Source organism: Aythya fuligula, chromosome W (assembly GCF_009819795.1).
Source record: "Aythya fuligula isolate bAytFul2 chromosome W, bAytFul2.pri, whole genome shotgun sequence".
Classification (NCBI taxonomy): Eukaryota; Metazoa; Chordata; class Aves; order Anseriformes; family Anatidae; genus Aythya; species Aythya fuligula.
The window spans coordinates 989,149-1,012,661 of record NC_045594.1 but is presented as its reverse complement, the minus strand read 5'-3'; the positions used below and the strand labels follow the sequence as shown (position 1 = coordinate 1,012,661).

The 23,513-nt window shown below is 47.7% G+C and overlaps 1 protein-coding gene across 2 annotated transcripts in view; it reads right to left on the bottom strand.

The window, feature by feature from the left end:
* LOC116501254 (protein FAM219A-like) overlaps window positions 1-23,513 on the bottom strand; it is a 138,855-nt gene that overhangs the window by 72,930 nt on the left and 42,412 nt on the right. For both annotated transcript variants that reach the window (XM_032206775.1, XM_032206776.1), the window contains exon 2: window positions 6,242-6,341. In XM_032206775.1, the coding sequence (XP_032062666.1) occupies window positions 6,242-6,341 (100 nt within the window). The remainder of the gene's footprint in view (window positions 1-6,241; window positions 6,342-23,513) is intronic.

Below are 23,513 nucleotides of genomic sequence, written 5' to 3'. Positions count from 1 at the left end.
GCACATTCTTTACATCTGGTCCTGTTCGAACTGGCCCAAGGGCTACTGCATGGACTATTTCCTGCTTGATTTGTTCAAAGGCTTGTCGTTGTTCAGGGCCCCATTCAAACTCATTCTTCTTACGGGTTACTTGGTAGAGCGGGTTTACAATCAGACTGTAATTTGGGATGTGCATTCTCCAAAACCCCACAACACCTAGGAAAGTCTGTGTTTCTTTTTTGTTAGTTGGTGGAGACATAGCTGTTATTTTGTTGATCACATCCATTGGGATTTGACGACGTCCATCTTGCCATTTTATTCCTAAAAACTGGATCTCTCGTGCAGGTCCTCTGACTTTATTTTTTTTTATGGCAAAACCAGCTTTCAGAAGGATTTGGACTATTTTCTTCCCTTTCTCGAAAACTTCCTCTGCTGTGTCACCCCACACAATAATGTCATCGATGTACCGCAGGTGTTCAGGAGCTTCCCCCTGCTCTAGCGCAGACTGGATAAGCCCATGGCAAATGGTAGGGCTGTGTTTCCACCCCTGGGGCAGCCGATTCCAAATATATTGGACTCCCCTCCAAGTGAAGGCAAATTGTGGCCTGCACTCTGCTGCTAGAGGGATGGAGAAAAATGCATTAGCGATATCAGTTGTGGCGTACCACTTGGCTGCCTTCGATTCAAGTTCGTACTGAAGTTCCAGCATGTCCGGCACTGCAGCGCTCAGTGGTGGCGTCACTTCGTTCAGGCCACGATAGTCCACTGTTAGTCTCCACTCGCCATTAGACTTTCGCACTAGCCATATGGGACTATTGAAAGGTGAATGAGTCTTGCTGATCACTCCTTGGCTCTCCAATTGACGAATTAGCTTATGGATGGGAATCAGGGAGTCTCGGTTAGTGCGATATTGCCGCCGGTGCACAGTTGTGGTAGCGATTGGCACTTGCTGTTCTTCGACCCTCAGCAACCCCACAACAGAGGGGTCCTCTGAGAGACCAGGCAAGGTAGATAATTGTTTAATGCCCTCTGTCTCTAAGGCAGCTGTACCAAAAGCCCACCGGAACCCTTTTGGGTCCTTGAAATATCCTCTTCTAAGATAGTCTATGCCAAGGATACATGGAGCATCCCGGGCCAGTCACAATGCGGTGCTTTTCCCACTCATTCCCAGTCAGACTCACTTCAGCCTCCAATACAGTCAACTGCTGAGATCCCCCTGTCACTCCACAAATACAGATGGGCTCTGGACCTTTATAGCTCGATGGCATTACAGTACATTGTGCACCGGTGTCTACTAAAGCCTTATACTTCTGTGCGTCTGACGTGCCAGGCCATCGAATCCACACAGTCCAATAAACTCGATTGTCCCTTTCCTCCCCCTGGCTGGAGGCAGGGCCCCCCTAACCCTGGTCAGAATCTTCTTCGTTTCTGTGTTTGAAGGACTGTCTGCTGGAAGTTGGAGCAGCAAACTTTTCAGAGAATCCCTTTTTCCTGATTGTTTTCTTTTGCAACTCACGTACCCATGACTCTAGGGTCGCGGTAGATTTTCCATCCCATTTTCTCATGTCCTCTCCGTGGTCTCGTAAGTAAAACCACAGGGTAGCACGGGGTGAGTACCCACAATATCGTCTTCCTTGTGTGGATGAACGCCTACCCCTGATAGCTGAGACACTGCTTTGTACAGGTGAGGAGGAAAATAATCTTTCTTCAAGTTGGTGAACCTTTTCAGAAAGTTTCTCCACAGCTGAGACGCAGGCCTGTAAGGAAGAAGAGAGACTTTCTTCGTACTGCCGGAGTTGTTTAGCCACTTCATCCACTGTGGGTTCCTCATCCTCTTTCCAGGCATTATTGCCAATGAGCTGGCATATGATGATGGTGCACTCCGTACATACTTCCGCCACATGGGTCGCGTACACCTGACTTCATCTGGATCTTTGGATGTTTGTCTGAGGTCTGGATTGTCATAAATCACCTCCCGTACGGCTAATTCCCTCAGGTACTGGATTCCCTTCTCCATAGTGGTCCACTTGCCTGGTAGTCATACAAGTTCTTCCTTGAAAGGATACCTTTCCCTCACAGCTGAGAGGAGACGCCTCCAGAGGCTGTGAGATTGTGCTCCATCTGCAATTGCTTTGTCAATGCCTGTGTCTCTAGCAAGGGATCCCAGTCGCTTGGCTTCCCTGCCCTCTAATTCCACACAATTGGCTCCAGTGTCCCAGCATCGCAGCAGCCAGGTGACAATCTGCTCACCTATACAGCGACCAAAATCTTTTCGCACATCTCGTAACTCACGCTCATTTAGGCTTCGGGTAGTTACTGTTGATTTTTTGGCATCCTCATCTTCCTCCCCTTAATCCATGATGGCCCAGTGTCGTCGTCGTCTCCGTCGTCTCTATACCTAGATTTGGCAGAAGACTCTCTGCGTTCTAAACGACCTGAATCTCTATACCATTTTTTCACCTTCTCTACAGGGGCAGCTTGCACTGCTACTGCTCGTTTCTCTGACCTTGTTACAGGGTCTGCCACAGAGGTTGGAATACCCTCTGCAGGGTCAACTTGCACTGCTACAGCTCTTTTCTCTGACCCAGCCACAGGAGCTGGAGCGGCTGCAGGAGCTGGAGCAGCTGCAGGAACCGGAGCTGGAGCAGCTGCAGGAGCTGGAACTGGTGCGGCTGCAGGAGCTGGAACTGGAGCGGCTGCAGGAACCGGAGCTGGAGTGGCTGCAGGAGCTGGAAGTGGAGCGGCTGCAGGAGCTGGGACTGGAGCAGCTGCAGGAACCGGAGCTGGAGCGGCTGCAGGAACTGGAGCTGGAGTGGCTGCAGGAGCTGGGATTGGAGCATCTGCAGGAGCTGGGACTGGAGCGGCTGCAGAGTCCACCGTAGGGGTCACAGTGGCCGTTGGATCTGTCACAGGGCTTGGAGTGGCCGCAGGGTCTGTTACTAAATTGATAGCAGTATCAATGGCAGCTCGATAGGCATGAGCCAGGCCCCAGCATGTTACAATAATTTGTGTTACTTTGGAACTGCCAGAATCATTACACCTTTTTTTCAAGCATTCTGCCAGTTTTTGAGGATTTTGCAATTGTTCAGGGGTGAATTTCCAAAACACTGGGGGTGCCAACTGCTCTAGATGCCTGCCCATATCCTCCCATACTCCCTGCCACCCACAACTATACTGCCTCCGGGCAGATCTCCGGATGAGCTTCCTAAGTAGTTGTTTAACTTTAAGCAGAATCTGAAGTGCTTTCAGGAGGCAGAACAACAAGACTATGCTGGTCTGAGTATCCCAAGGATATTCAATATCTTGGAGAGCTATTGTAATAAACTCGGAGGATAAGAGGGTGGTGAAGGAGGAAGGAAGAATGATCCAGGAGCATACAGGGGTGGTGAAGGAGAAAGGGAGAGTAATCAAGTAAGAAAAATTATCTTCCCCTTTCCCCTCCACAGATTGACTCCCTAATGAGAAAAGGCAACAGATATAATTGCTAATAGTTTCCAAAAAAAAGTTTCCAAAGTATAGAATCAAAGATGTTACTGAGTACAAATACCAGGTTAGAGTCATGGCCAGATATTTCATCATCTCATAAGCCACTGATACAACACACAGTACCATAATGGTCTGAAACCAGGGCCCGGAGAGGATAAACAACATGACAGAGAGCACATACAGAAAATAACGTGCAATAATACTCAATTTGGTAAACAGGCGCAGCAGAGTTGAGATTAAAGCAATCAGCATTATGACAAGTGACTATTAAGCAGGTCTAATACTTATACCAATTTTAGTTTAACACACTCTGGTCAGATCTGTCGTTATCTCAACCCTTCGAGCCCCACGTTGGGCGCCAAAAGGACTGTCGTGGTTTAACCCGGCCGGCAGCTAAACACCACGCAGCTGTTCGCTCACCCTCCCCCCTCCCTCTCTGGGACGGGGGAGAGAAATGGAAAATGAAGCCTGTGAGTTGAGATAAAGACAGTTTAATAAGACAGGAAAATAATAATAATAATAATAATAATAATAATAATAATAATAATAATAATAATAATAATAATAATAATAATAATACAATGATGATAATAGTACTACTACTAATAATATGTACAAACAAGTGATGCACAATGCAATTGCTCACCACCCGCTGACCGATGCCCAGCCTAACCCCGAGCAGTCCGGCCCCCTCCCCCTGGCTAGCCACCCCTATATATTGTTTAGCATGACGTCAGATGGTATGGAATACCCCTTTGGCTAGTTTGGGTCACCTGTCCTGGGTCTGTCCCCTCCCAGCTCTTACTGCACCCCCAGCCTGCCTGTTGGCAGGACAGAGCAAAAGGCTGAGGTGTCCTTGGCTTGGTATAAGCACTGCTCTGCAACAATTAAACCATCGGGGTGTTATCAGCACTCTTCTCATCCTAAGCCAAAACACAGCATTCCACCAGCTACCAGGAAGAAAATTAATTCTGTTCTAACTGAAACCAGGACAGTTATAGATCTATTTTAAATTACCTTTACATTTAATTTGCATGAATTGAACTTATTATCTCTGAATCCAAATCTATTTCTGATGATCAGCTCTTCTATAATGTCCTCATGTGTTACCAAAGCCAAGTATAGAATAGCACCATTTTCTGTCACATTAGTGAATCTCTGGAGGATATCTTTATTGTCTAGAAATGCAAGAATGTCTTGGATCTACCAATAATAGTATCAATTGCTCTCCAACCTAATTCCTGATGTTAAATTATCCAAAACAGCTACTGCAGTAGCAATTACCTCTCTAATAACATTACAGAACTCTTTAGGTAGTGAAAAAGGAACCTGATGGCATATGGAATGCGGGCAGTGATTATCTTTTACCAAACTGAGTTGAGTTGTCATTAACACTGCTTTCTGCCTATTCCTGAAAAGCAGCTGCCAGTTTTAGAGTACTTATGATTGCTGTTGCAGGACAGATCTACTGTCCCAATGCACTTGGTCATATCCTCTATCAATAGTTCAAGGTCTTCCACTTTGCTGCATAACCTTGCTGCATTTGCACATACAACTTTGTCTTTTCCTCCCTAGTCACTCTTTCTTCAAGATCATTATTCAACTACTTTTTCACTTTGCTGTCCATGGACCTAGTCTACAAAATTCCTTTATGCACTGCAATGACCAGATTTGTCTATTATTCAATCTCCCATATACTCCATCAGAGCCTTGAGAATGCACAAGTGCTTCCAGCCTTTTCTGAGTGTTTCTTTAAGGCTTCTCTTACCAATGAAGCCAACACCACTCTTTGCAGTAGTACTGTAGGTCCTTGAGTTAAACCTACCTATTGACAAGATCTCTTCATAACCACATAACAATGCTCACACTTTCCCAAATCTTGTTCAGACTTTAGCTGTCTGCTGAACTTCCCTGTCACTTATTTGGTAGTGTCCGGAGCTATGCCACTGAACATCTGGGCATCCACTTTTTTTCAGAGCCTTCCCTGACATGGCACAGTCAACCTCAATCATCTCTAGCAGTATCTCATCAATGTCATTTATTCTAATGTGAAGGACAACTAGGGACTGCTTTCTGCTCCTATCTGGAAATTTTCCAGACCATTTTTTACCCATGCTCTAAGCAAAAAGCACACTATTCCTTTGACATGTCCTTTGTCAGGGTCTTGAGTCTGTATGGCACAACAGCGGCTCAGGTTTTGGAAGCAGGATGGCAATGTGTGGATTGCTGTCCTCTTGTAAGCATCAGCTTTATGAGGAAGCAGTGTATTGTGCTAATACATGCTGCTGCTTCCAGAACTTCAGAAATACTGCTCAGAAATAGCATGAGCATTTCTTTGTGAACCATTACAAACCCACAGTCCCTCCACCTCACAACAACACAACTCTGTCTTTTCCTGGTAATGGTCCAAGTCTCTGTTCCTCTCCCTTTTGTTTGCAGTCATCCTGGCCTCTTCTTTTTACAGTCCTTCTATATTATCTTCATTCTTTTTCTGGCCAAGCCTTAATCTTAGCTTGATGAAAATCTGTGAGTTTAAAAAGCTAAGCCTTCCTTTTGAAGAAGACCTCTACCACAGCCCAAGACAAAGCGTCCTTCAACGTTCGTAGGTCAGTTCCCTGAGCAGTGGAATCACACTGATAAATTGCTCTGTGAGATTTCTGAGCTGAGCTGGCACATTCAGTCATATAAATGGAGATCTGCTTATGATCCCACTAGCACCTCAACATATTACAGACCCTAGATTCAGCCTTCTCATTCTTCATCAGCAAAGACTCACCTAATTTCACTTGGAGTGGGGGAGGCTTATAGTTCATGGCTACAGTCTCTCCCTCTCTCGTATCACAATCTCTGTCCGAAATAGATGCAGCTGTTGGATCCTGTGGAGATAGAAAATGAAACAGAACAGAACGGTTTAGCTAAAAGTTATGCAGTCACTTCTCTAACTGACTATTAGGCTAGTCCATCCCCACACACGTTCAGAGGGAGCAGAGAGTATGCTGGTGTTTCAAATGGCTGAAACCTAGGGGAAAATCACATAACTCTGGAAGTATGTTTAGTATGTTTAAAGTATTTCTGGAAATGCCAGATTTCAACATCAGACACATGATAGATGATATTGGGAATATAATATGGAGGGTGGGTCACCAGATCAAATTCAGCCCGGGCTGGCAATAGTCCCAAGCCATTTTCATATGATGACTCTTTGGTGTGTCATATGAAACACACTACAGTTTCAACTGAGTTCTAAGTGGATCAGTCAACCTCGTGATTAAAACTAAAAAGTTCGTGACCAGCTGTGTAAGTCTGGCTCAAAAGGAATTAAGACCAAATGAAAAGGTGAATTCAATCTCCGGTTCATCTTGGAGAAGACTGAAGAAGCCTGTATTTCCCATACTGGACCTATTTTGTGGCAAAATGGGAAGATTTAATTTTAGTATCTGTCAGCACAGAAATTTTCACTGGAATCCCCCTAAAACAAAAGCTCCCAAAACTTATATCTGCTCCATCGTATACACTTGCAGACAACCTAATCCAGGTAGTGCTGTATTCAGTGTTACAGTGCATCAGAGCATTCACACAGAGATAAGCTACCAATTCACTTGGCTCCAGCACTGATGAAAGTATTTAAAATCCTTTCATGTCAAATTTCAAACCTGTTGGACCTATATCTATTTAGCACCACTGATTTTCCAATGTGTTTGCTTCTTCCCAGCTAGAAACTAAATTGAACATGCATATGTATATATACAAATATGGGTATATGAATTCTGATTTATAATAGGTACACCTGCACAGGGAAAAACATCCAGCATTAAGTCCAATATCTGACGAAACCATCACTTTGTAGAAATAGAACAAATCGTGAGAAACTAAATATCGATAAATACCACTCCAAAGTAGCTAATAATATTGTCCATCTCTCAGTTTCTGGAGATTTCTACAGATTTTCTAGTAAAAATGCAACCTATGATTTGGCGCTGACACCTGTATGCAATGCAAGTTATTGAAGCGCACCTGCGGGACAATGCAGTCATTGGTCCCAGCCAACATGGGTTCATGAGGGGTAGGTCCTGCCTAACAGATTTGATTTCCTTTTATGATAAGAAAACACGGTTGGAGCATTTTGCTCCTGAGGGATGGACCACGTGGTACGGACCCATATCTGGAGCAGTTCTGGAAGAGCTGCTGCCTGTGGGAAGCCCACGCCGGATCAGTTCACCAAGGACTGCATCCCATGGGAGGGACCCCACAGCACAGGGGATGAGAGTGACCTAGAAGGAGCGGCAGAGAAGAAGCGCTGTAGACTGACCATAACCCCCATTCCCCCGTTCCCCTGCGCCGCTCGGGGGGAGGAGGTGGAAGAGGGTGGATGGGGAGGGAAGGTGCTTTTGGTTTCTTTCCTTTGTTTCTCACTTCTCTAGCTTGTTAGTAATTAGCAATAAATCCTACTGTCTCCCTATGCCGAGTCTGTTTTGCCTGTCACAATAATTGCTGCGTGATCTCCTTATCTCAACCTTTGAGCCCTTTTCATCGTATTTTCTCCCTGTTCCTCTTTGAGGAGGGGGATTGAGAGAGCGGTTGTGGTGGAGCTTGGCTGCCCACTCGAGAGGAACCACCACAGCACCACAGTACAAAAAGGATGTAAAACTGTTGAAGAGTGTCCAGAGGAGGGTGACGAAGATGGTGAAGGGCCTAGAGGGGAAGACATATGAGGAGCGGATGAGGTCACTGGGCCTGTTCAGCCTGGAGAAGAGGAGGCTGAGGGGGGACCTCATCGCGGTCTACAACTTCCTCATGAGAGGGAGTAGAGAGGCAGGTGACCTATCCTCTGTAAACACCAGTGATAGGACCCGCGGGAATGGTGTTAAGCTGAGGCAGGGGAAGTTTAGGCTGGACATCAGGAAGAGGTTCTTCACCGAGAGGGTGGTTGTACACTGGAACAGGCTCCCCAGTGAAGTAGTCACTGCACCAAGCCTGTCTGAATTTAAGAAGCGTTTGGACTGTTCACTTAGGCACATGGTCTAAACTTTTGGGCAGACCTGTGTGGTGCCAGGAGTTGGACTTGATGATCCTTATGGGTCCCTTCCAACTCGGGATATTCTATGATTCTGTGATTCTATGCAATGCAAGACAGTCAGTGAGTTTCAAAGCAAGGGACTGTTGCTCTTCTGTCACAGAAAGAAATCAGTCTGTGAGCTCAGTGAGTTCTCCTTCAGTCAGTAAGTTCTGAAGAAAAGGACCGAGGAGTCAAGTTGACAGGACACCAAGGACACCAAGTTGAAGGTGAATCAGCAATGAAGAGTAGAAGGGTAACAGCATTCTTCTACTTTAAACTACAAGTTTAAATGATCCTGAATGGGATGAGAAGGCGAATAGGGATCAGCCAGCCTTTATTTTCTACAACAAAGGGCTATCAAATGTTAACATGCAACAGCTGGAAACAAACTCGGTACTTCTACATACTACAGGTGACAGGCTACTGTGGATGCTAAAAGGGGCTCAGGAAAGGGTGAGATAAATGCATGGAAGGGATATCCATCAGGACTATCAAATACTAAAGAACTGCTGCCAGCTTAGGCAGCCCTAGAGGCACAGATCACTGGAGGGAGTGAACCAGGGAGGCAGGGCTCACCCAGTTCTCATTCTTACAGGGACACGATGAAGGGGTAGGTGAGGCCTTTAATCGGACTCGGAATAGTCATCCTTATTTTTTGTGTCAGAAGCTATTTTATGGTCTCAACTTCAGAATAGCTCCTCTGATTTCCTTGCAATATGTGATCTATCTCTCAAATGCCCAGCTGATGAATCAGTCCCTGGAGAGCTCGCTCCTTCCCCCACCACTGACTACCGAGCAACCACCGCTGTGGTGCACGGGCCAGGCCTGCTCCCTCTGAATTGCAAAACTGAACCAAAAGGACACTGATCTGGGCCAGAGACAGCGTCCCCAGCATGAGCGAGCCTTGTCTGTGGCACTGGCATAACCCTGGTTCTGCAGCAATGCGCAGGGCTCCGCATGAGCACGAGCACGACAGCATTCTTGTGGCTCAGCTGGAGCTGCCCCCTTGCCTCCGTGCATACTGAATGCACACATTTCTCTCTATAGTAAATCTACCCAGAGAAACATTTACTCGACTAATTAGTCCTTTGTTTGTGGATGCCTACAAGCAGACCGAGATTCACCATGTGCTTTTGCTACTGGAATTCACTTGTGGCTTTATCCTTTTTTACAAGCCTTCCTTAGACAATGCATTCAGCTTGGACCCCAGCATCAGGGCCACAGCTATGCGGTGTGACCTGTCCCAGGCCAGGTGATGTGATTTCTCTGCTCCCTGGGAGGCAAATAACACTCCCAATAAAAAGGCAAGTGGCTGCAGTGGCTCCAAAATGGCTCTGAGAAATTAATACATTTTAGGGGTTTTTTTTTGATTGTTTGGGTTTTTTTTGGCTGTTCCTGAGACCTCTTTATGCCTCCTAGGGAAAAAAAAAAAAAACAAAAACATTCAATCAGACTGCTGCATGAACATTTGGCTGGGGCCAGAGTTTAATCAAAGTTTTCTCCCCACATGCTCACAGCTTAATTGGGCATAGGTAACAGTAGCATTTGAATGGTGGGGCATTTCCTTATCATTTTTTTCTTCTTCTGGGCTCAACACAACAGACCATGAAAACTCTGCCTCCTGCTAGGTACAGCCACGTCCTGCAGTGAGTACAACGTGCCGTGTCTGAACATCAGAAATTAGTTCCAATGAACCTTCATGGTACAGCATCAGTGTGAATCCTTGGTATGCAGGAGCATGGAGAGGAGCTGAAACCACTTTAAACTTAAATCAGGGGGTGCCGAGTAGGGTTTTTGTTCTTTCTCTGTTCCACTCTTCTTCCCCTTTCCAGGTCAACAGTCTTTTTACTCTTACTGCCTGCCTCTCCCAGTAGCCCACACTGACTATGGGGAAGAATAACCCCAAACAGCCACCAAACTGCAGTGTTACACCCTGAGCAATGGAGCTGGGTGCAAATACACCCTTGAAGCACCTTTGGAAAAGCAGCTTCCTTTCACATCCTTCACAGTCAACACCTCTGACATCTTGTGAGCTTAACAAGCCTGCACCATGACTCCTCTGGGACCCTAGTGCACGTGGAAGGGAATGGGCATGCAGTTTTTGTGGCCTTCAGCTGCCCCTTAAGAACAGGGCTGGTAACTGAGATGCCTCTACTTGCCCACCCTTCCAACCCTCAAGATCAGTCATTCTTGCAGTCACTAGAAGACATTCTCCACTCTGCTCTCCGTGGGGAATTCTGTGATCATTAAAGCAGCTCTGCTTTTTAATAAAGCAGAGGGGGAAGAGTGCCTACAGACAACATTCTCACCCTCTGATCTCACGGAAAGACCCAACATACAAGGCTGTACCCATCACTTCTCTCCTCAGTTCAGAGGCATCGGTCTGATTATCAGCAGCTAAATCATTATGATCTGGCTGCTCAAGAATATCATCCAGTTAGCTTTGTCTCTCTCCAATACAGGCTGCTGATGTGTGTTCTGTCTTCTGTCCAACTTAAAGATGCTGGAAGTCCTGGTACCAATGTGTGCGTTACGGCCTACAGCAAGCACTTGCAGCCCAGCAGACTCCTGCTTTCTGAAGCTGCCCATGTGGATCACATAGAAAGGGCCATGGAAAGGACAAGCCCAAGTGTTTTGCTTTTTTTTTTTTTTTTTCCCCACATAAAACAATGAGCTTGAAAATGTGATAGATGTTCTGTGCATGAGAAACTGACTTAGCACAAAAACAAGTGAGAAACTCATGCACCCCAAATGCAGGGTATACATTTGGGTCACTGAGAAGTTTCTATCATTCCCATGTTGTCATCCCAGGCTCCTGGGCTAGAACGTTGCTCCCACTAATAGGTATTCACATCTTCAGTCTCTCTGCCCTGGGAACAGAAATCATATTGTGAAATATATTAATCTGATTCATGCCAATGTGGAACAATGCTAGGGCCTCATGATGAAATGTGACCTTCTGTCTTACATCACCTTGTATAACCACAAGTCCAAGAGAAACAGAGTGGTTAGTGTATATAGTTCTTGTATCTGGCAAAAGAATGGTCTAGCAGTTCATGTTGATAGAGGGTTTGAAAGGTAAACCTTGAGACTCGGGTCTGGAAGATAAGAGAATAGGGGTGAGTTTTTTGAGATAACTGCTGCCTATTGCACGAGACAACTTTCTGACATCCAGCCCAGAGACTACTAAATAAGGAGAGGGGGGAAGCTGAAGAACAACCAAAGGACAAAGCCTGGGAGGAAGACTACGAGCCTTCAGTATCAGCGACCCCCAGAGGGACCACCGGAGACTGATACGCATGCGTCCATGGGATGGTTCGGGTCCCGGGAAACTAATTATAATAACCCTGCCTTTTCCAAAAGTGGTGATGAATATGTATTAGCCTAGGAGCATAAAAACCAGCCGCCTGATGAAACTTGTGTGTGTCTTGGTGGAGCGGAGACTCCCGGCGCACCCAGCACTGTTTGCTTGCCTCCATTCGTTTAATAAATTGTAAACTTTAATTGCAATCCTATTTGGGACTCAGTCATTTATTACAATATGATACTTGCAGATTGGCTCTGCCTCAAGCTGTGACACACAAGGTTGTCCTGATGAATGTAGCTGTGGATGGCATGCTTGCGGAGAAGGGACTCTGATGTGCATAGGTAGGTATGTAAAAGCACAGACTCACAGTATTTTAGACAACAGACCTGAAGCCTCTAGGTACCACTACAATATAAACATGAAATATCTATAAGCATAGAGTATAAAACAAACAAACAAACAAAAAAAACACTGGGAACTGAGATGTACAAGATGTGCACAGATTTGTGTGATCTATGTGAGAAAGCATAAAAGTAGAGGGATAAAGGATGTGAGATTTATACTGAGTCAGGCCGAACAATGGTCAGTAACGGCATATTCTGGAAGAGAAAGGGAAGTGTCACAGAGGGATGTACGGCAGGAATGTAACCTGCAAACCTCATGAAAGAGTCTCTCATGCTCTCCTCTCTATCCCTTGGGCTTCAGCTTAAACATTCTGTTTTGGAGCCCATTATTTCAAGTAAGATGTTGTGGAGTAATTGCCTAAAGTGACTAGGAAACTTAAACTACTATTCACATTTTAAAGAAAATGTACAGCATTGAAGAGGCTTTCAGGGTAGGGTGTAGCTGCATTACCTGAGCATTCCCTAGGCTTCCAATCTTAGATGTTACCACACTAGGGGAACCTGGTGTGCTGACTCTATGAAACAGTACAGAGCGTAGAGCGGAGCGGAGACACCGCGGCTAGGCTCTGTGACAAGAGGGGGACTCGACTGTTCTGGTGCACACCGGGACCGAAAGCTGCACATTTGTTACCCTGAGCCGATGACCTGTCATGTTTTTGACAAAATGCTGTACTCTAGTGAACTTTTTCTCATTATAATATCATTATAATACAAAAAAACACACCTCCATCCCAAAAGCTACCCGCCTCCAAGGTGTGACCACCCCTCACTGAGCACGCGCCCTGAATTTCACAGAATCACAGAATTTCACAGAATTTTCTAGGTTGGAAGAGACCTCAAGATCATCGAGTCCAACCTCTGACCTAACACTAACAGTCCCCACTAAACCATTTCCCTAAGCTCTACATCTAAACGTCTTTTGAAGACTTCCAGGGATGGTGACTCCACCACTTCCCTGGGCAGCCTGTTCCAGTGCCTCACAACCCTTTCAGTGAAGAAGTTCTTCCTAACATCTAACCTAAAACTCCCCTGGCTCAACTTAAGCCCATTCCCCCTCGTCCTGTCACCAGGCACGTGGGAGAACAGGCCAACCCCCACCTCGCTACAGCCTCCTTTGAGGTACCCATAGAGAGCGATAAGGTCGCCCCTGAGCCTCCTCTTCTCCAGGCTGAACAAGCCCAGCTCCCTCAGCCGCTCCTCGTAGGACTTGTTCTCCAGGCCCCTCACCAGCTTCGTCGCCCTTCTCTGAACCCGCTCAAGCATCTCCATGTCCTTCTTGTAGCGAGGGGCCCAAAACTGAACACAGTACTCGAGGTGCGGCCTCACCAGAGCTGAGTACAGGGGGACGATCACCTCCCTAGCCCTGCTGGTCACACTGTTCCTGATACAAGCCAGGATGCCGTTGGCCTTCTTGGCCACCTGAGCACACTGCTGGCTCATATTCAGCCGACTATCCACCATCACTCCCAGGTCCTTCTCTGCCTGGCAGCTCTCCAACCATTCCTCTCCCAGTCTGTAGCTCTGCTTGGGGTTATTGCGCCCCAGGTGCAGGACCCGGCACTTGGCCTTGTTGAACTTCATGCAGTTGACCTCAGCCCATCGGTGCAGCCTATCCAGATCCTCCTTGGAGCCTATACCTTTAAATACCTTTCTCAGAGCCTATACCTTTAAATAAAGACCAGAAAACTTTTCACAGAATCACAGAACTGAAGGGTTTGGAAGGGACCTCAAAAGATCATTGGGTCCAACCCCCCTGCCAAAGCAGGTTCCCTGGAGCAGGCTGTCCAGGTAGGCGTCCAGACAGGCCTTGAATATCTCCAGAGAAGGAGACTCCACAACCTCCCTGGGCAGCCTGTTCCAGTGCTCCAGTCAACCTCACTGTGAAGAAGTTCTTTCGCATGTTGGTGCAGAACTTCCTGTGCTCTATCTTGTGACCATTACCCCTTGTCCTGTCCCCACAGACCACTGAAAAGAGGTTGGCCAAATCCCTCTGTCTCCCACACCTCAGGTATTTATACACATTGATGAGATCCCCTCTCAGTCTTCTTTTCTCCAGGCTGAACAGACCCAGGTCTCTCAGCCTTTCCTCATAGGGAAGATGCTCCAGGCCCCGTATCATCTTTCTGGCCCTCTGCTGGACTCTTTCCAGAAGATCCCTCTTTTTTGTACTGGGGAGCCCAGAACTGGACACAGTACCCCAGGTGAGGCCTGACCAGGGCAGAGTAGAGGGGGAGGATCACCTCCCTTGACCTGCTGGCCACACTCCTTTTAATGCATGCCAGGATCTCATTGGCCCTCTTGGCCACCAGGGCACACTGCTGGCTCATGGTCAACCTGTCGTCCACCAGGACCCCCAGGTCCTTCTCCTCAGAGCTCCTCTCCAGCAGGTCGTCCCCCAGCCTGTACTGATAGATGTGATTGTTCCTTCCCAGGTGCAGGACTCTACACTTGCTCTTGTTAAGCCTCATTTGGTTTCTTCCTGACCAGCTCTCCAGCCTGTCCAGGTCTCGCTGAATGGCAGCACAGCCTTCTGTGGTGTCAGCCACTCCTCCCAGCTTTGTGTCATCGGCGTACTTGCTGAGGGCAGACACTATTCCCTCATCAAGGTCGTCGATGAAGATGTTGAACAAGACCGGACCCAGCACCGACCCCTGGGGAACACCGCTAGTCATAGGTCTCCAGCCAGACTCTGCGCTGCCGATCACCACCCTCTGAGCTCGGCCAGTCAGCCAGTTCTCAACCCACCTCACTGTCCACTCCTCTATCCCACACTTTCTCAGCTTTGCTATCAGGATGTCATGAGAGACAGTATTGAAAGCCTTGCTAAAGTCAAGGTAGATGACATCCACTGCTCTTCCCCCATCTACCCAGCTGGTGATGCCATCATAGAAAGCAACGAGGTCGGTCGAGCACGACTTCCCCTTGGTGAATCCATGCGGACTACTCCTCATAACCTTCTTCTCTTCCACTTGCTTGGAGATGGCATCCAGAACAAGCTGTTCCAACACCTTTCCAGGAACAGAGGTGAGACTGACTGGCCTGTAGTTTCCCGGATCCTCCTTCTTGCCCTTCTGGACGACTGGAATGACATTGGCTATCCTCCAGTCTTAAGGAACCTCTCCTGTTCTCCAGGACCTTTCAAAGATGATAGAGAGCAATTCGGCAATCACCTCTCCCAACATCTTCAGCACACGTGGATGCATCCCATCGGGACCCATGGATTTGTGTGCTTTGAGCCCACTCAGACGCTCCCGAACCACTCCCTTGTCAACAAGGGGGGAGATCTCCACTTCCCAGACTCTTTCTCCTTCCTCCAGGGTCAAGGAGTCCCGGGGGGGGGGTCCTTGAAACAAAGACTGAGGCAAAGAAAGCACTCAGTATCTCAGCCTTCTCAATGTCTCCCATTACCAGGATACCCCCCTTGTTCAGCAAAGGACCTACATTATCCCTAGTCTTCCTTTTACTGTTTACATATGTCGTGGTTTAACCCAGCCGGCAGCTAAATACCACACAGCCATTCGCTCACCCTCCCCCCTCCCTCTCTGGGACGGGGGAGAGAAATGGAAAGTGAAGCCCGTGAGTTGAGATAAAGACAGTTTAATAAGACAGGAAAATAATAATAACAAAATAATAATAACAATAATAATAATAATACAATGGTGATAATAGGAAAGTAATAATAATATGTACAAACAAGTGATGCACAATGCAATTGCTTACCACCCGCTGACCGATGCCCAGCCTAACCCCGAGCAGTCCGGCCCCCTCCCCCGGCTAGCCACCCCTATGTATTGTTTAGCATGACGTCAGATGGTATGGAATACCCCTTTGGCTAGTTCGGGTCACCTGTCCTGGGTCTGTCCCCTCCCAGCTCTTACTGCACCCCCAGCCTGCCTGTTGGCAGGACAGAGCAAGAAGCTGAGGTGTCCTTGGCTTGGTATAAGCACTGCTCTGCAACAATTAAACCATCGGGGTGTTATCAGCACTCTTCTCATCCTAAGCCAAAACACAGCATTCCACCAGCTACCAGGAAGAAAATTAATTCTGTTCTAACTGAAACCAGGACATCTATCCACCCCTTATTCCATACCATTTATGTCATGCTCAGGTTACACTCTTTTCCATACATTCTAATTAGTCACCTATAGTAGTCATGGTAGTGATAACATATAGTATTATATAGTAATTAACATGGTACATTTCAGTTCATGGGCTATTCTCACCCAGTATTAAATCTCCTTGAGGTACACACCGGACCTCTCCGTTCTTTTGCATCACCCACCAAGTGTATCCAGGTCCCTGAGCGAAAACAATTCCACAAATGGGTTTGCCTTTTCCTGAGGCAGGAGTAGCCCAGACTGTTTTCCCCAGCATATTTCTTACATGCACTACAGGAACTTTATCCCCATCTACAGTACGTAACAGGTTTGATTGGGCAGGTCCAGCTCGGTTGGCAGATCCCCTAGTATTGACTAACCAGGTGGCCTTTGCGAAATGCGTATCCCGATTTTTGAATGTCCCAGCGCCCATTGCTTTCAATGTAGTCTTTAACAGTCCGTTGTATCGTTCAACTTTCCCGGAGGCTGGTGCATGATAGGGGATGTGATACACCCACTCAATACCATGTTCTTTGGCCCAAGTGTCTATAAGGTTGTTTCGGAAATGAGTTCCATTGTCTGACTCTATTCTTTCTGGGGTACCATGTCGCCATAGGACTTGCTTTTCAAGGCCCAGGATAGTGTTCCGGGCGGTGGCATGAGGCACAGGATATGTTTCCAGCCATCCGGTGGTTGCTTCCACCATTGTAAGTACGTGGCGCTTGCCATTGCGAGTTTGAGGGAATGTGATGTAATCAATCTGCCAGGCCTCTCCATATTTATATTTCAGCCATCGTCCTCCATACCAAAGAGGCTTTGACCGTTTGGCTTGCTTGATTGCAGCGCATGTTTCACAGTCATGAATAACCTGTGCTATAGCGTCCATGGTCAGGTCCACCCCTCGATCACGAGTCCATCTGTATGTTGCATCTCTACCTTGATGGCCTGAGGTGTCATGGGCCCATCGGGCTATAAATAATTCACCTTTATGCTGCCAATCCAGGTCCACCTGAGCTACTTCAATCTTAGCAGCCTGATCCACCTGCTGGTTGTTTTGATGTTCTTCAGTAGCCCCATTCTTGGGCACATGAGCATCTATGTGGCGTACTTTCACAGCCAGGTTCTCTACCCGAGCAGCAATATCTTGCCACAATGCAGCAGCCCAGATGGGTTTGCCCCTACGCTGCCAGTTGTTTTGCTTCCATTGCTGTAACCATCCCCACAGGGCATTTGCTACCATCCATGAATCGGTGTAGAGATAGAGAACTGGCCATTTTTCTCGTTCAGCAATGTCTAAAGCCAGCTGAATGGCCTTCACTTCTGCAAACTGACTCGATTCACCTTCTCCCTCAGCAGCTTCTGCAACTTGTCGTGTAGGGCTCCATACAGCAGCCTTCCATCTCCGATGCTTCCCCACAATACGACAGGACCCATCAGTGAACAGGGCATATTTCTTCTCATTTTCTGGTAACTGGTTGTACAGTGGGGCTTCTTCAGCACGACCCACCTCCTCTGATGATGATATCCCAAAGTATTTGCCTTCTGGCCAGTCCATAATCACTTCCAAGATTCCTGGGCGGCTGGGGTTTCCTATTCGAGCCCGCTGAGTAATCAGTGCAACCCACTTGCTCCATGTAGCATCAGTTGCATGATGCGTAGAAGAGACCCTTCCCTTGAACATCCAGCCTAGTACCGGCAGTTGGGGTGCTAGGAGGAGCTGCGCTTCAGTACCGACCACCTCCGAAGCAGATCAAAATCCTTCATATGCTGCCAATATCTCCTTTTCAGTTGGAGTATAGTGGGCCTCAGATCCTCTGTATCCCCGACTCCAAAACCCCAGGGGCCGACCTCGAGTTTCCCCAGGTTCTTTCTGCCAGAGGCTCCAGGTGGGGCCGTTCTCCCCGGCTGCAGTGTAGAGCACATTCTTTACATCTGGTCCTGTTCGAACTGGCCCAAGGGCTACTGCATGGACTATTTCCTGCTTGATTTGTTCAAAGGCTTGTCGTTGTTCAGGGCCCCATTCAAACTCATTCTTCTTACGGGTTACTTGGTAGAGCGGGTTTACAATCAGACTGTAATTTGGGATGTGCATTCTCCAAAACCCCACAACACCTAGGAAAGTCTGTGTTTCTTTTTTGTTAGTTGGTGGAGACATAGCTGTTATTTTGTTGATCACATCCATTGGGATTTGACGACGTCCATCTTGCCATTTTATTCCTAAAAACTGGATCTCTCGTGCAGGTCCTCTGACTTTATTTTTTTTTATGGCAAAACCGGCTTTCAGAAGGATTTGGACTATTTTCTTCCCTTTCTCGAAAACTTCCTCTGCTGTGTCACCCCACACAATAATGTCATCGATGTACCGCAGGTGTTCAGGAGCTTCCCCCTGCTCTAGCGCAGACTGGATAAGCCCATGGCAAATGGTAGGGCTGTGTTTCCACCCCTGGGGCAGCCGATTCCAAATATATTGGACTCCCCTCCAAGTGAAGGCAAATTGTGGCCTGCACTCTGCTGCTAGAGGGATGGAGAAAAATGCATTAGCGATATCAGTTGTGGCGTACCACTTGGCTGCCTTCGATTCAAGTTCGTACTGAAGTTCCAGCATGTCCGGCACTGCAGCGCTCAGTGGTGGCGTCACTTCGTTCAGGCCACGATAGTCCACTGTTAGTCTCCACTCGCCATTAGACATTCGCACTAGCCATATGGGACTATTGAAAGGTGAATGAGTCTTGCTGATCACTCCTTGGCTCTCCAATTGACGAATTAGCTTATGGATGGGAATCAGGGAGTCTCGGTTAGTGCGATATTGCCGCCGGTGCACAGTTGTGGTAGCGATTGGCACTTGCTGTTCTTCGACCCTCAGCAACCCCACAACAGAGGGGTCCTCTGAGAGACCAGGCAAGGTAGATAATTGTTTAATGCCCTCTGTCTCTAAGGCAGCTGTACCAAAAGCCCACCGGAACCCTTTTGGGTCCTTGAAATATCCTCTTCTAAGATAGTCTATGCCAAGGATACATGGAGCATCCCGGGCCAGTCACAATGCGGTGCTTTTCCCACTCATTCCCAGTCAGACTCACTTCAGCCTCCAATACAGTCAACTGCTGAGATCCCCCTGTCACTCCACAAATACAGATGGGCTCTGGACCTTTATAGCTCGATGGCATTACAGTACATTGTGCACCGGTGTCTACTAAAGCCTTATACTTCTGTGCGTCTGACGTGCCAGGCCATCGAATTCACACAGTCCAATAAACTCGATTGTCCCTTTCCTCCCCCTGGCTGGAGGCAGGGCCCCCCTAACCCTGGTCAGAATCTTCTTCGTTTCTGTGTTTGAAGGACTGTCTGCTGGAAGTTGGAGCAGCAAACTTTTCAGAGAATCCCTTTTTCCTGATTGTTTTCTTTTGCAACTCACGTACCCGTGACTCTAGGGTCGCGGTAGATTTTCCATCCCATTTTCTCATGTCCTCTCCGTGGTCTCGTAAGTAAAACCACAGGGTAGCACGGGGTGAGTACCCACAATATCGTCTTCCTTGTGTGGATGAACGCCTACCCCTGATAGCTGAGACACTGCTTTGTACAGGTGAGGAGGAAAATAATCTTTCTTCAAGTTGGTGAACCTTTTCAGAAAGTTTCTCCACAGCTGAGACGCAGGCCTGTAAGGAAGAAGAGAGACTTTCTTCGTACTGCCGGAGTTGTTTAGCCACATCATCCACTGTGGGTTCCTCATCCTCTTTCCAGGCATTATTGCCAATGAGCTGGCATATGATGATGGTGCACTCCGTACAAACTTCCGCCACATGGGTCGTGTACACCTGACTTCATCTGGATCTTTGGATGTTTGTCTGAGGTCTGGATCGTCATAAATCACCTCCCGTACGGCTAATTCCCTCAGGTACTGGATTCCCTTCTCCATAGTGGTCCACTTGCCTGGTAGTCATACAAGTTCTTCCTTGAAGGGATACCTTTCCCTCACAGCTGAGAGGAGACGCCTCCAGAGGCTGTGAGATTGTGCTCCATCTGCAATTGCTTTGTCAATGCCTGTGTCTCTAGCAAGGGATCCCAGTCGCTTGGCTTCCCTGCCCTCTAATTCCACACAATTGGCTCCAGTATCCCAGCATCGGAGCAGCCAGGTGACAAGCTGCTCACCTATACAGCGACCAAAATCTTTTCGCACATCTCGTAACTCACGCTCATTTAGGCTTCGGGTAGTTACTGTTGATTTTTTGGCATCCTCATCTTCCTCCCCTTAATCCATGATGGCCCAGTGTCGTCGTCGTCTCCGTCGTCTCTATACCTAGATTTGGCAGAAGACTCTCTGCGTTCTAAACGACCTGAATCTCTATACCGTTTTTTCACCTTCTCTACAGGGGCAGCTTGCACTGCTACTGCTCGTTTCTCTGACCTTGTTACAGGGTCTGCCACAGAGGTTGGAATACCCTCTGCAGGGTCAACTTGCACTGCTACAGCTCTTTTCACTGACCCAGCCACAGGAGCTGGAGCGGCTGCAGGAGCTGGAGCAGTTGCAGGAGCTGGAACTGGAGCAGCTGCAGGAGTTGGAACTGGAGCAGCTGCAGGAGCTGGAACAGGAGTGGCTGCAGGAGCTGGGACTGGAGCGGCTGCAGAGTCCACCGTAGGGGTCACAGTGGCCGTTGGATCTGTCACAGGGCTTGGAGTGGCCGCAGGGTCTGTCACTAAGTTGATAGCAGTATCAATGGCAGCTCGATAGGCATGAGCCAGGCCCCAGCATGTTACAATGATTTGTGTTACTTTGGAACTGCCAGAATCATGACACATTTTTTCAATCATTCTGCCAGTTTTTGAGGATTTTGCAGTTGTTCAGGGGTGAATTTCCAAAACACTGGGGGTGCCAACTGCTCTAGATGCTTGCCCATATCCTCCCATACTCCCTGCCACCCACAACTATACTGCCTCCGGGCAGATCTCCGGATGAGCTTCCTAAGTAGTTGTTTAACTTTAAGCAGAATCTGAAGCGCATTCAGGAGGCAGAACAACAAGACTATGCTGGTCTGAGTATCCCAAGAATATTCAATATCTTGGAGAGCTATTCTAACAAGCTCGGAGGATAAGAGGGTGGTGAAGGAGGAAGGGAGAGTGATCCAGGATGATACAGGGGTGGTGAAGGAGAAAGGGAGAGTAATCAAGTAAGAAAAATTATCTTCCCCTTTCCCCTCCACAGATTGACTCCCTAATGGAAAAAAACAATAGGTATAATTGCTAATAGTTTCCAAGATACAGTTTCCAAACTACAGAGTCGACGATGTTACTGAGTACAAATACCAAGTTAGAGTCATGACCAGATATCTCATCGTCTCATAAGCCATTGCTACAACACTCAGTACCATAATGGTCTGAAACCAGGGCCCGGAGAGGATAAACAACATGACAGAGAGCAAATATGGAAAATAATGTACTATAATACTCAATTTGGAAAACAGGTGCAGCAGAGTTGAGATTAAAGCAATCAGCATTATGACAAGTGACTATTAAGCAGGTCTAATACTTACACCAATTTTAGTTTAACACACTCTGGTCAGATCTGCTGTTATCTCAACTTTTCGAGCCCCACGTTGGGTGCCAAAAAGACTGTCGTGGTTTAACCCAGCTGGCAGCTAAACACCACGCAGCCGTTCGCTCACCCTCCCCCCTCCCTCTCTGGGACGGGGGAGAGAAATGGAAAGTGAAGCCCGTGAGCTGAGATAAAGTCAGTTTAATAAGACAGGAAAATAATAATAACAAAATAATAATAACAACAATAATAATAATAATACAATGGTGATAATAGGAAAGTAATAATAATATGTACAAACAAGTGATGCACAATGCAATTGCTCACCACCTGCTGACCGATGCCCAGCCTAACCCCGAGCAGTCCGGCCCCCTCCCCCCGGCTAGCCACCCCTATATATTGTTTAGCATGACGTCAGATGGTATGGAATACCCCTTTGGCTAGTTCGGGTCACCTGTCCTGGGTCTGTCCCCTCCCAGCTCTTACTGCACCCCCAGCCTGCCTGTTGGCAGGACAGATCAAAAGGCTGAGATGTCCTTGGCTTGGTATAAGCACTGCTCTGCAACAATTAAACCATCAGGGTGTTATCAGCACTCTTCTCATCCTAAGCCAAAACACAGCATTCCACCAGCTACTAGGAAGAAAATTAATTCTGTTCTAACTGAAACCAGGACAACATACTTAAAAAAAGCCCTTCTTATTATCTTTTATCTCTTTTGCAAGCCTCATCTCTAGGTGGGCTTTAGCCTTCGTCGTTGCATCCCTGCAGGCCCTGACAACACTTCTGTACTCCTCCCAAGAGGACAGGCCCTTTTTCTACATTTCATAGACCTTCCTCTTCCTTTTGATCTTATCGATGAGCTCCTTGCTCATCCATGCAGGTTTCCTGCCCCCTTCCCCGATTTCCTACTCTTCAGGATGCACCGATCCTGAGCTTGGAAGAAGTGTTCTGCCACAGTTCCGCTCGAGTGGGCAGCCAAGCTCCACCACAGCCGCTCTCTCACTCCTCCTCCTCAAAGAGGACTGGGGAGAAAATATGATGAAAAGGGCTCAAAGGTTGAGATAAGGACGAGAAGATCACTCAGTAATTATTGTAATGGGCAAAACAGACTCGGCATAAGGAGATGTCTGCGTGGTCTCCTCTCCACGGGCTACAGGTCCGGCCCGGAATCTGCTCCGGCAGGGGTCTTCCACAGGCGGCAGCCTCTGTCGGTGCAGGGCCACCGTGGTCTCCTCCACGGGCTGCAGCATGGAACCCTGCTCCACCATGGTAGTCCATGGGCTGCAGGGGGACATCCTGCTTCACCATGGTCCTCACCACAGGCCGCAGGGGACTTCTGCTCCGGCGCCTGGAGCACCTCTCCCCCTCCTTCTCCACTGACCTTGGCGCCTGCAAGGCTGTTCCTCACTCCTCTCACTCTCCCAGCTGCTGTGTGGCACAGCGTTTTTTTCCATCTTAAATATGCTCTCACAGAGGCGCAAAACAACATCGCTTATTGGCTCGGCTCTGGTCAGCAGTGGGGCCCTTACCAAACATGGGGCAGCTTCTAGATCCTTCTCACAGAAACCACCCCTATGGCCCCCTGCTACCAAAACCTTGCCATGTAAACCCACTACGTTCCACCCCTCGCCTCTGTTAAAAGCATATTTAAGATTA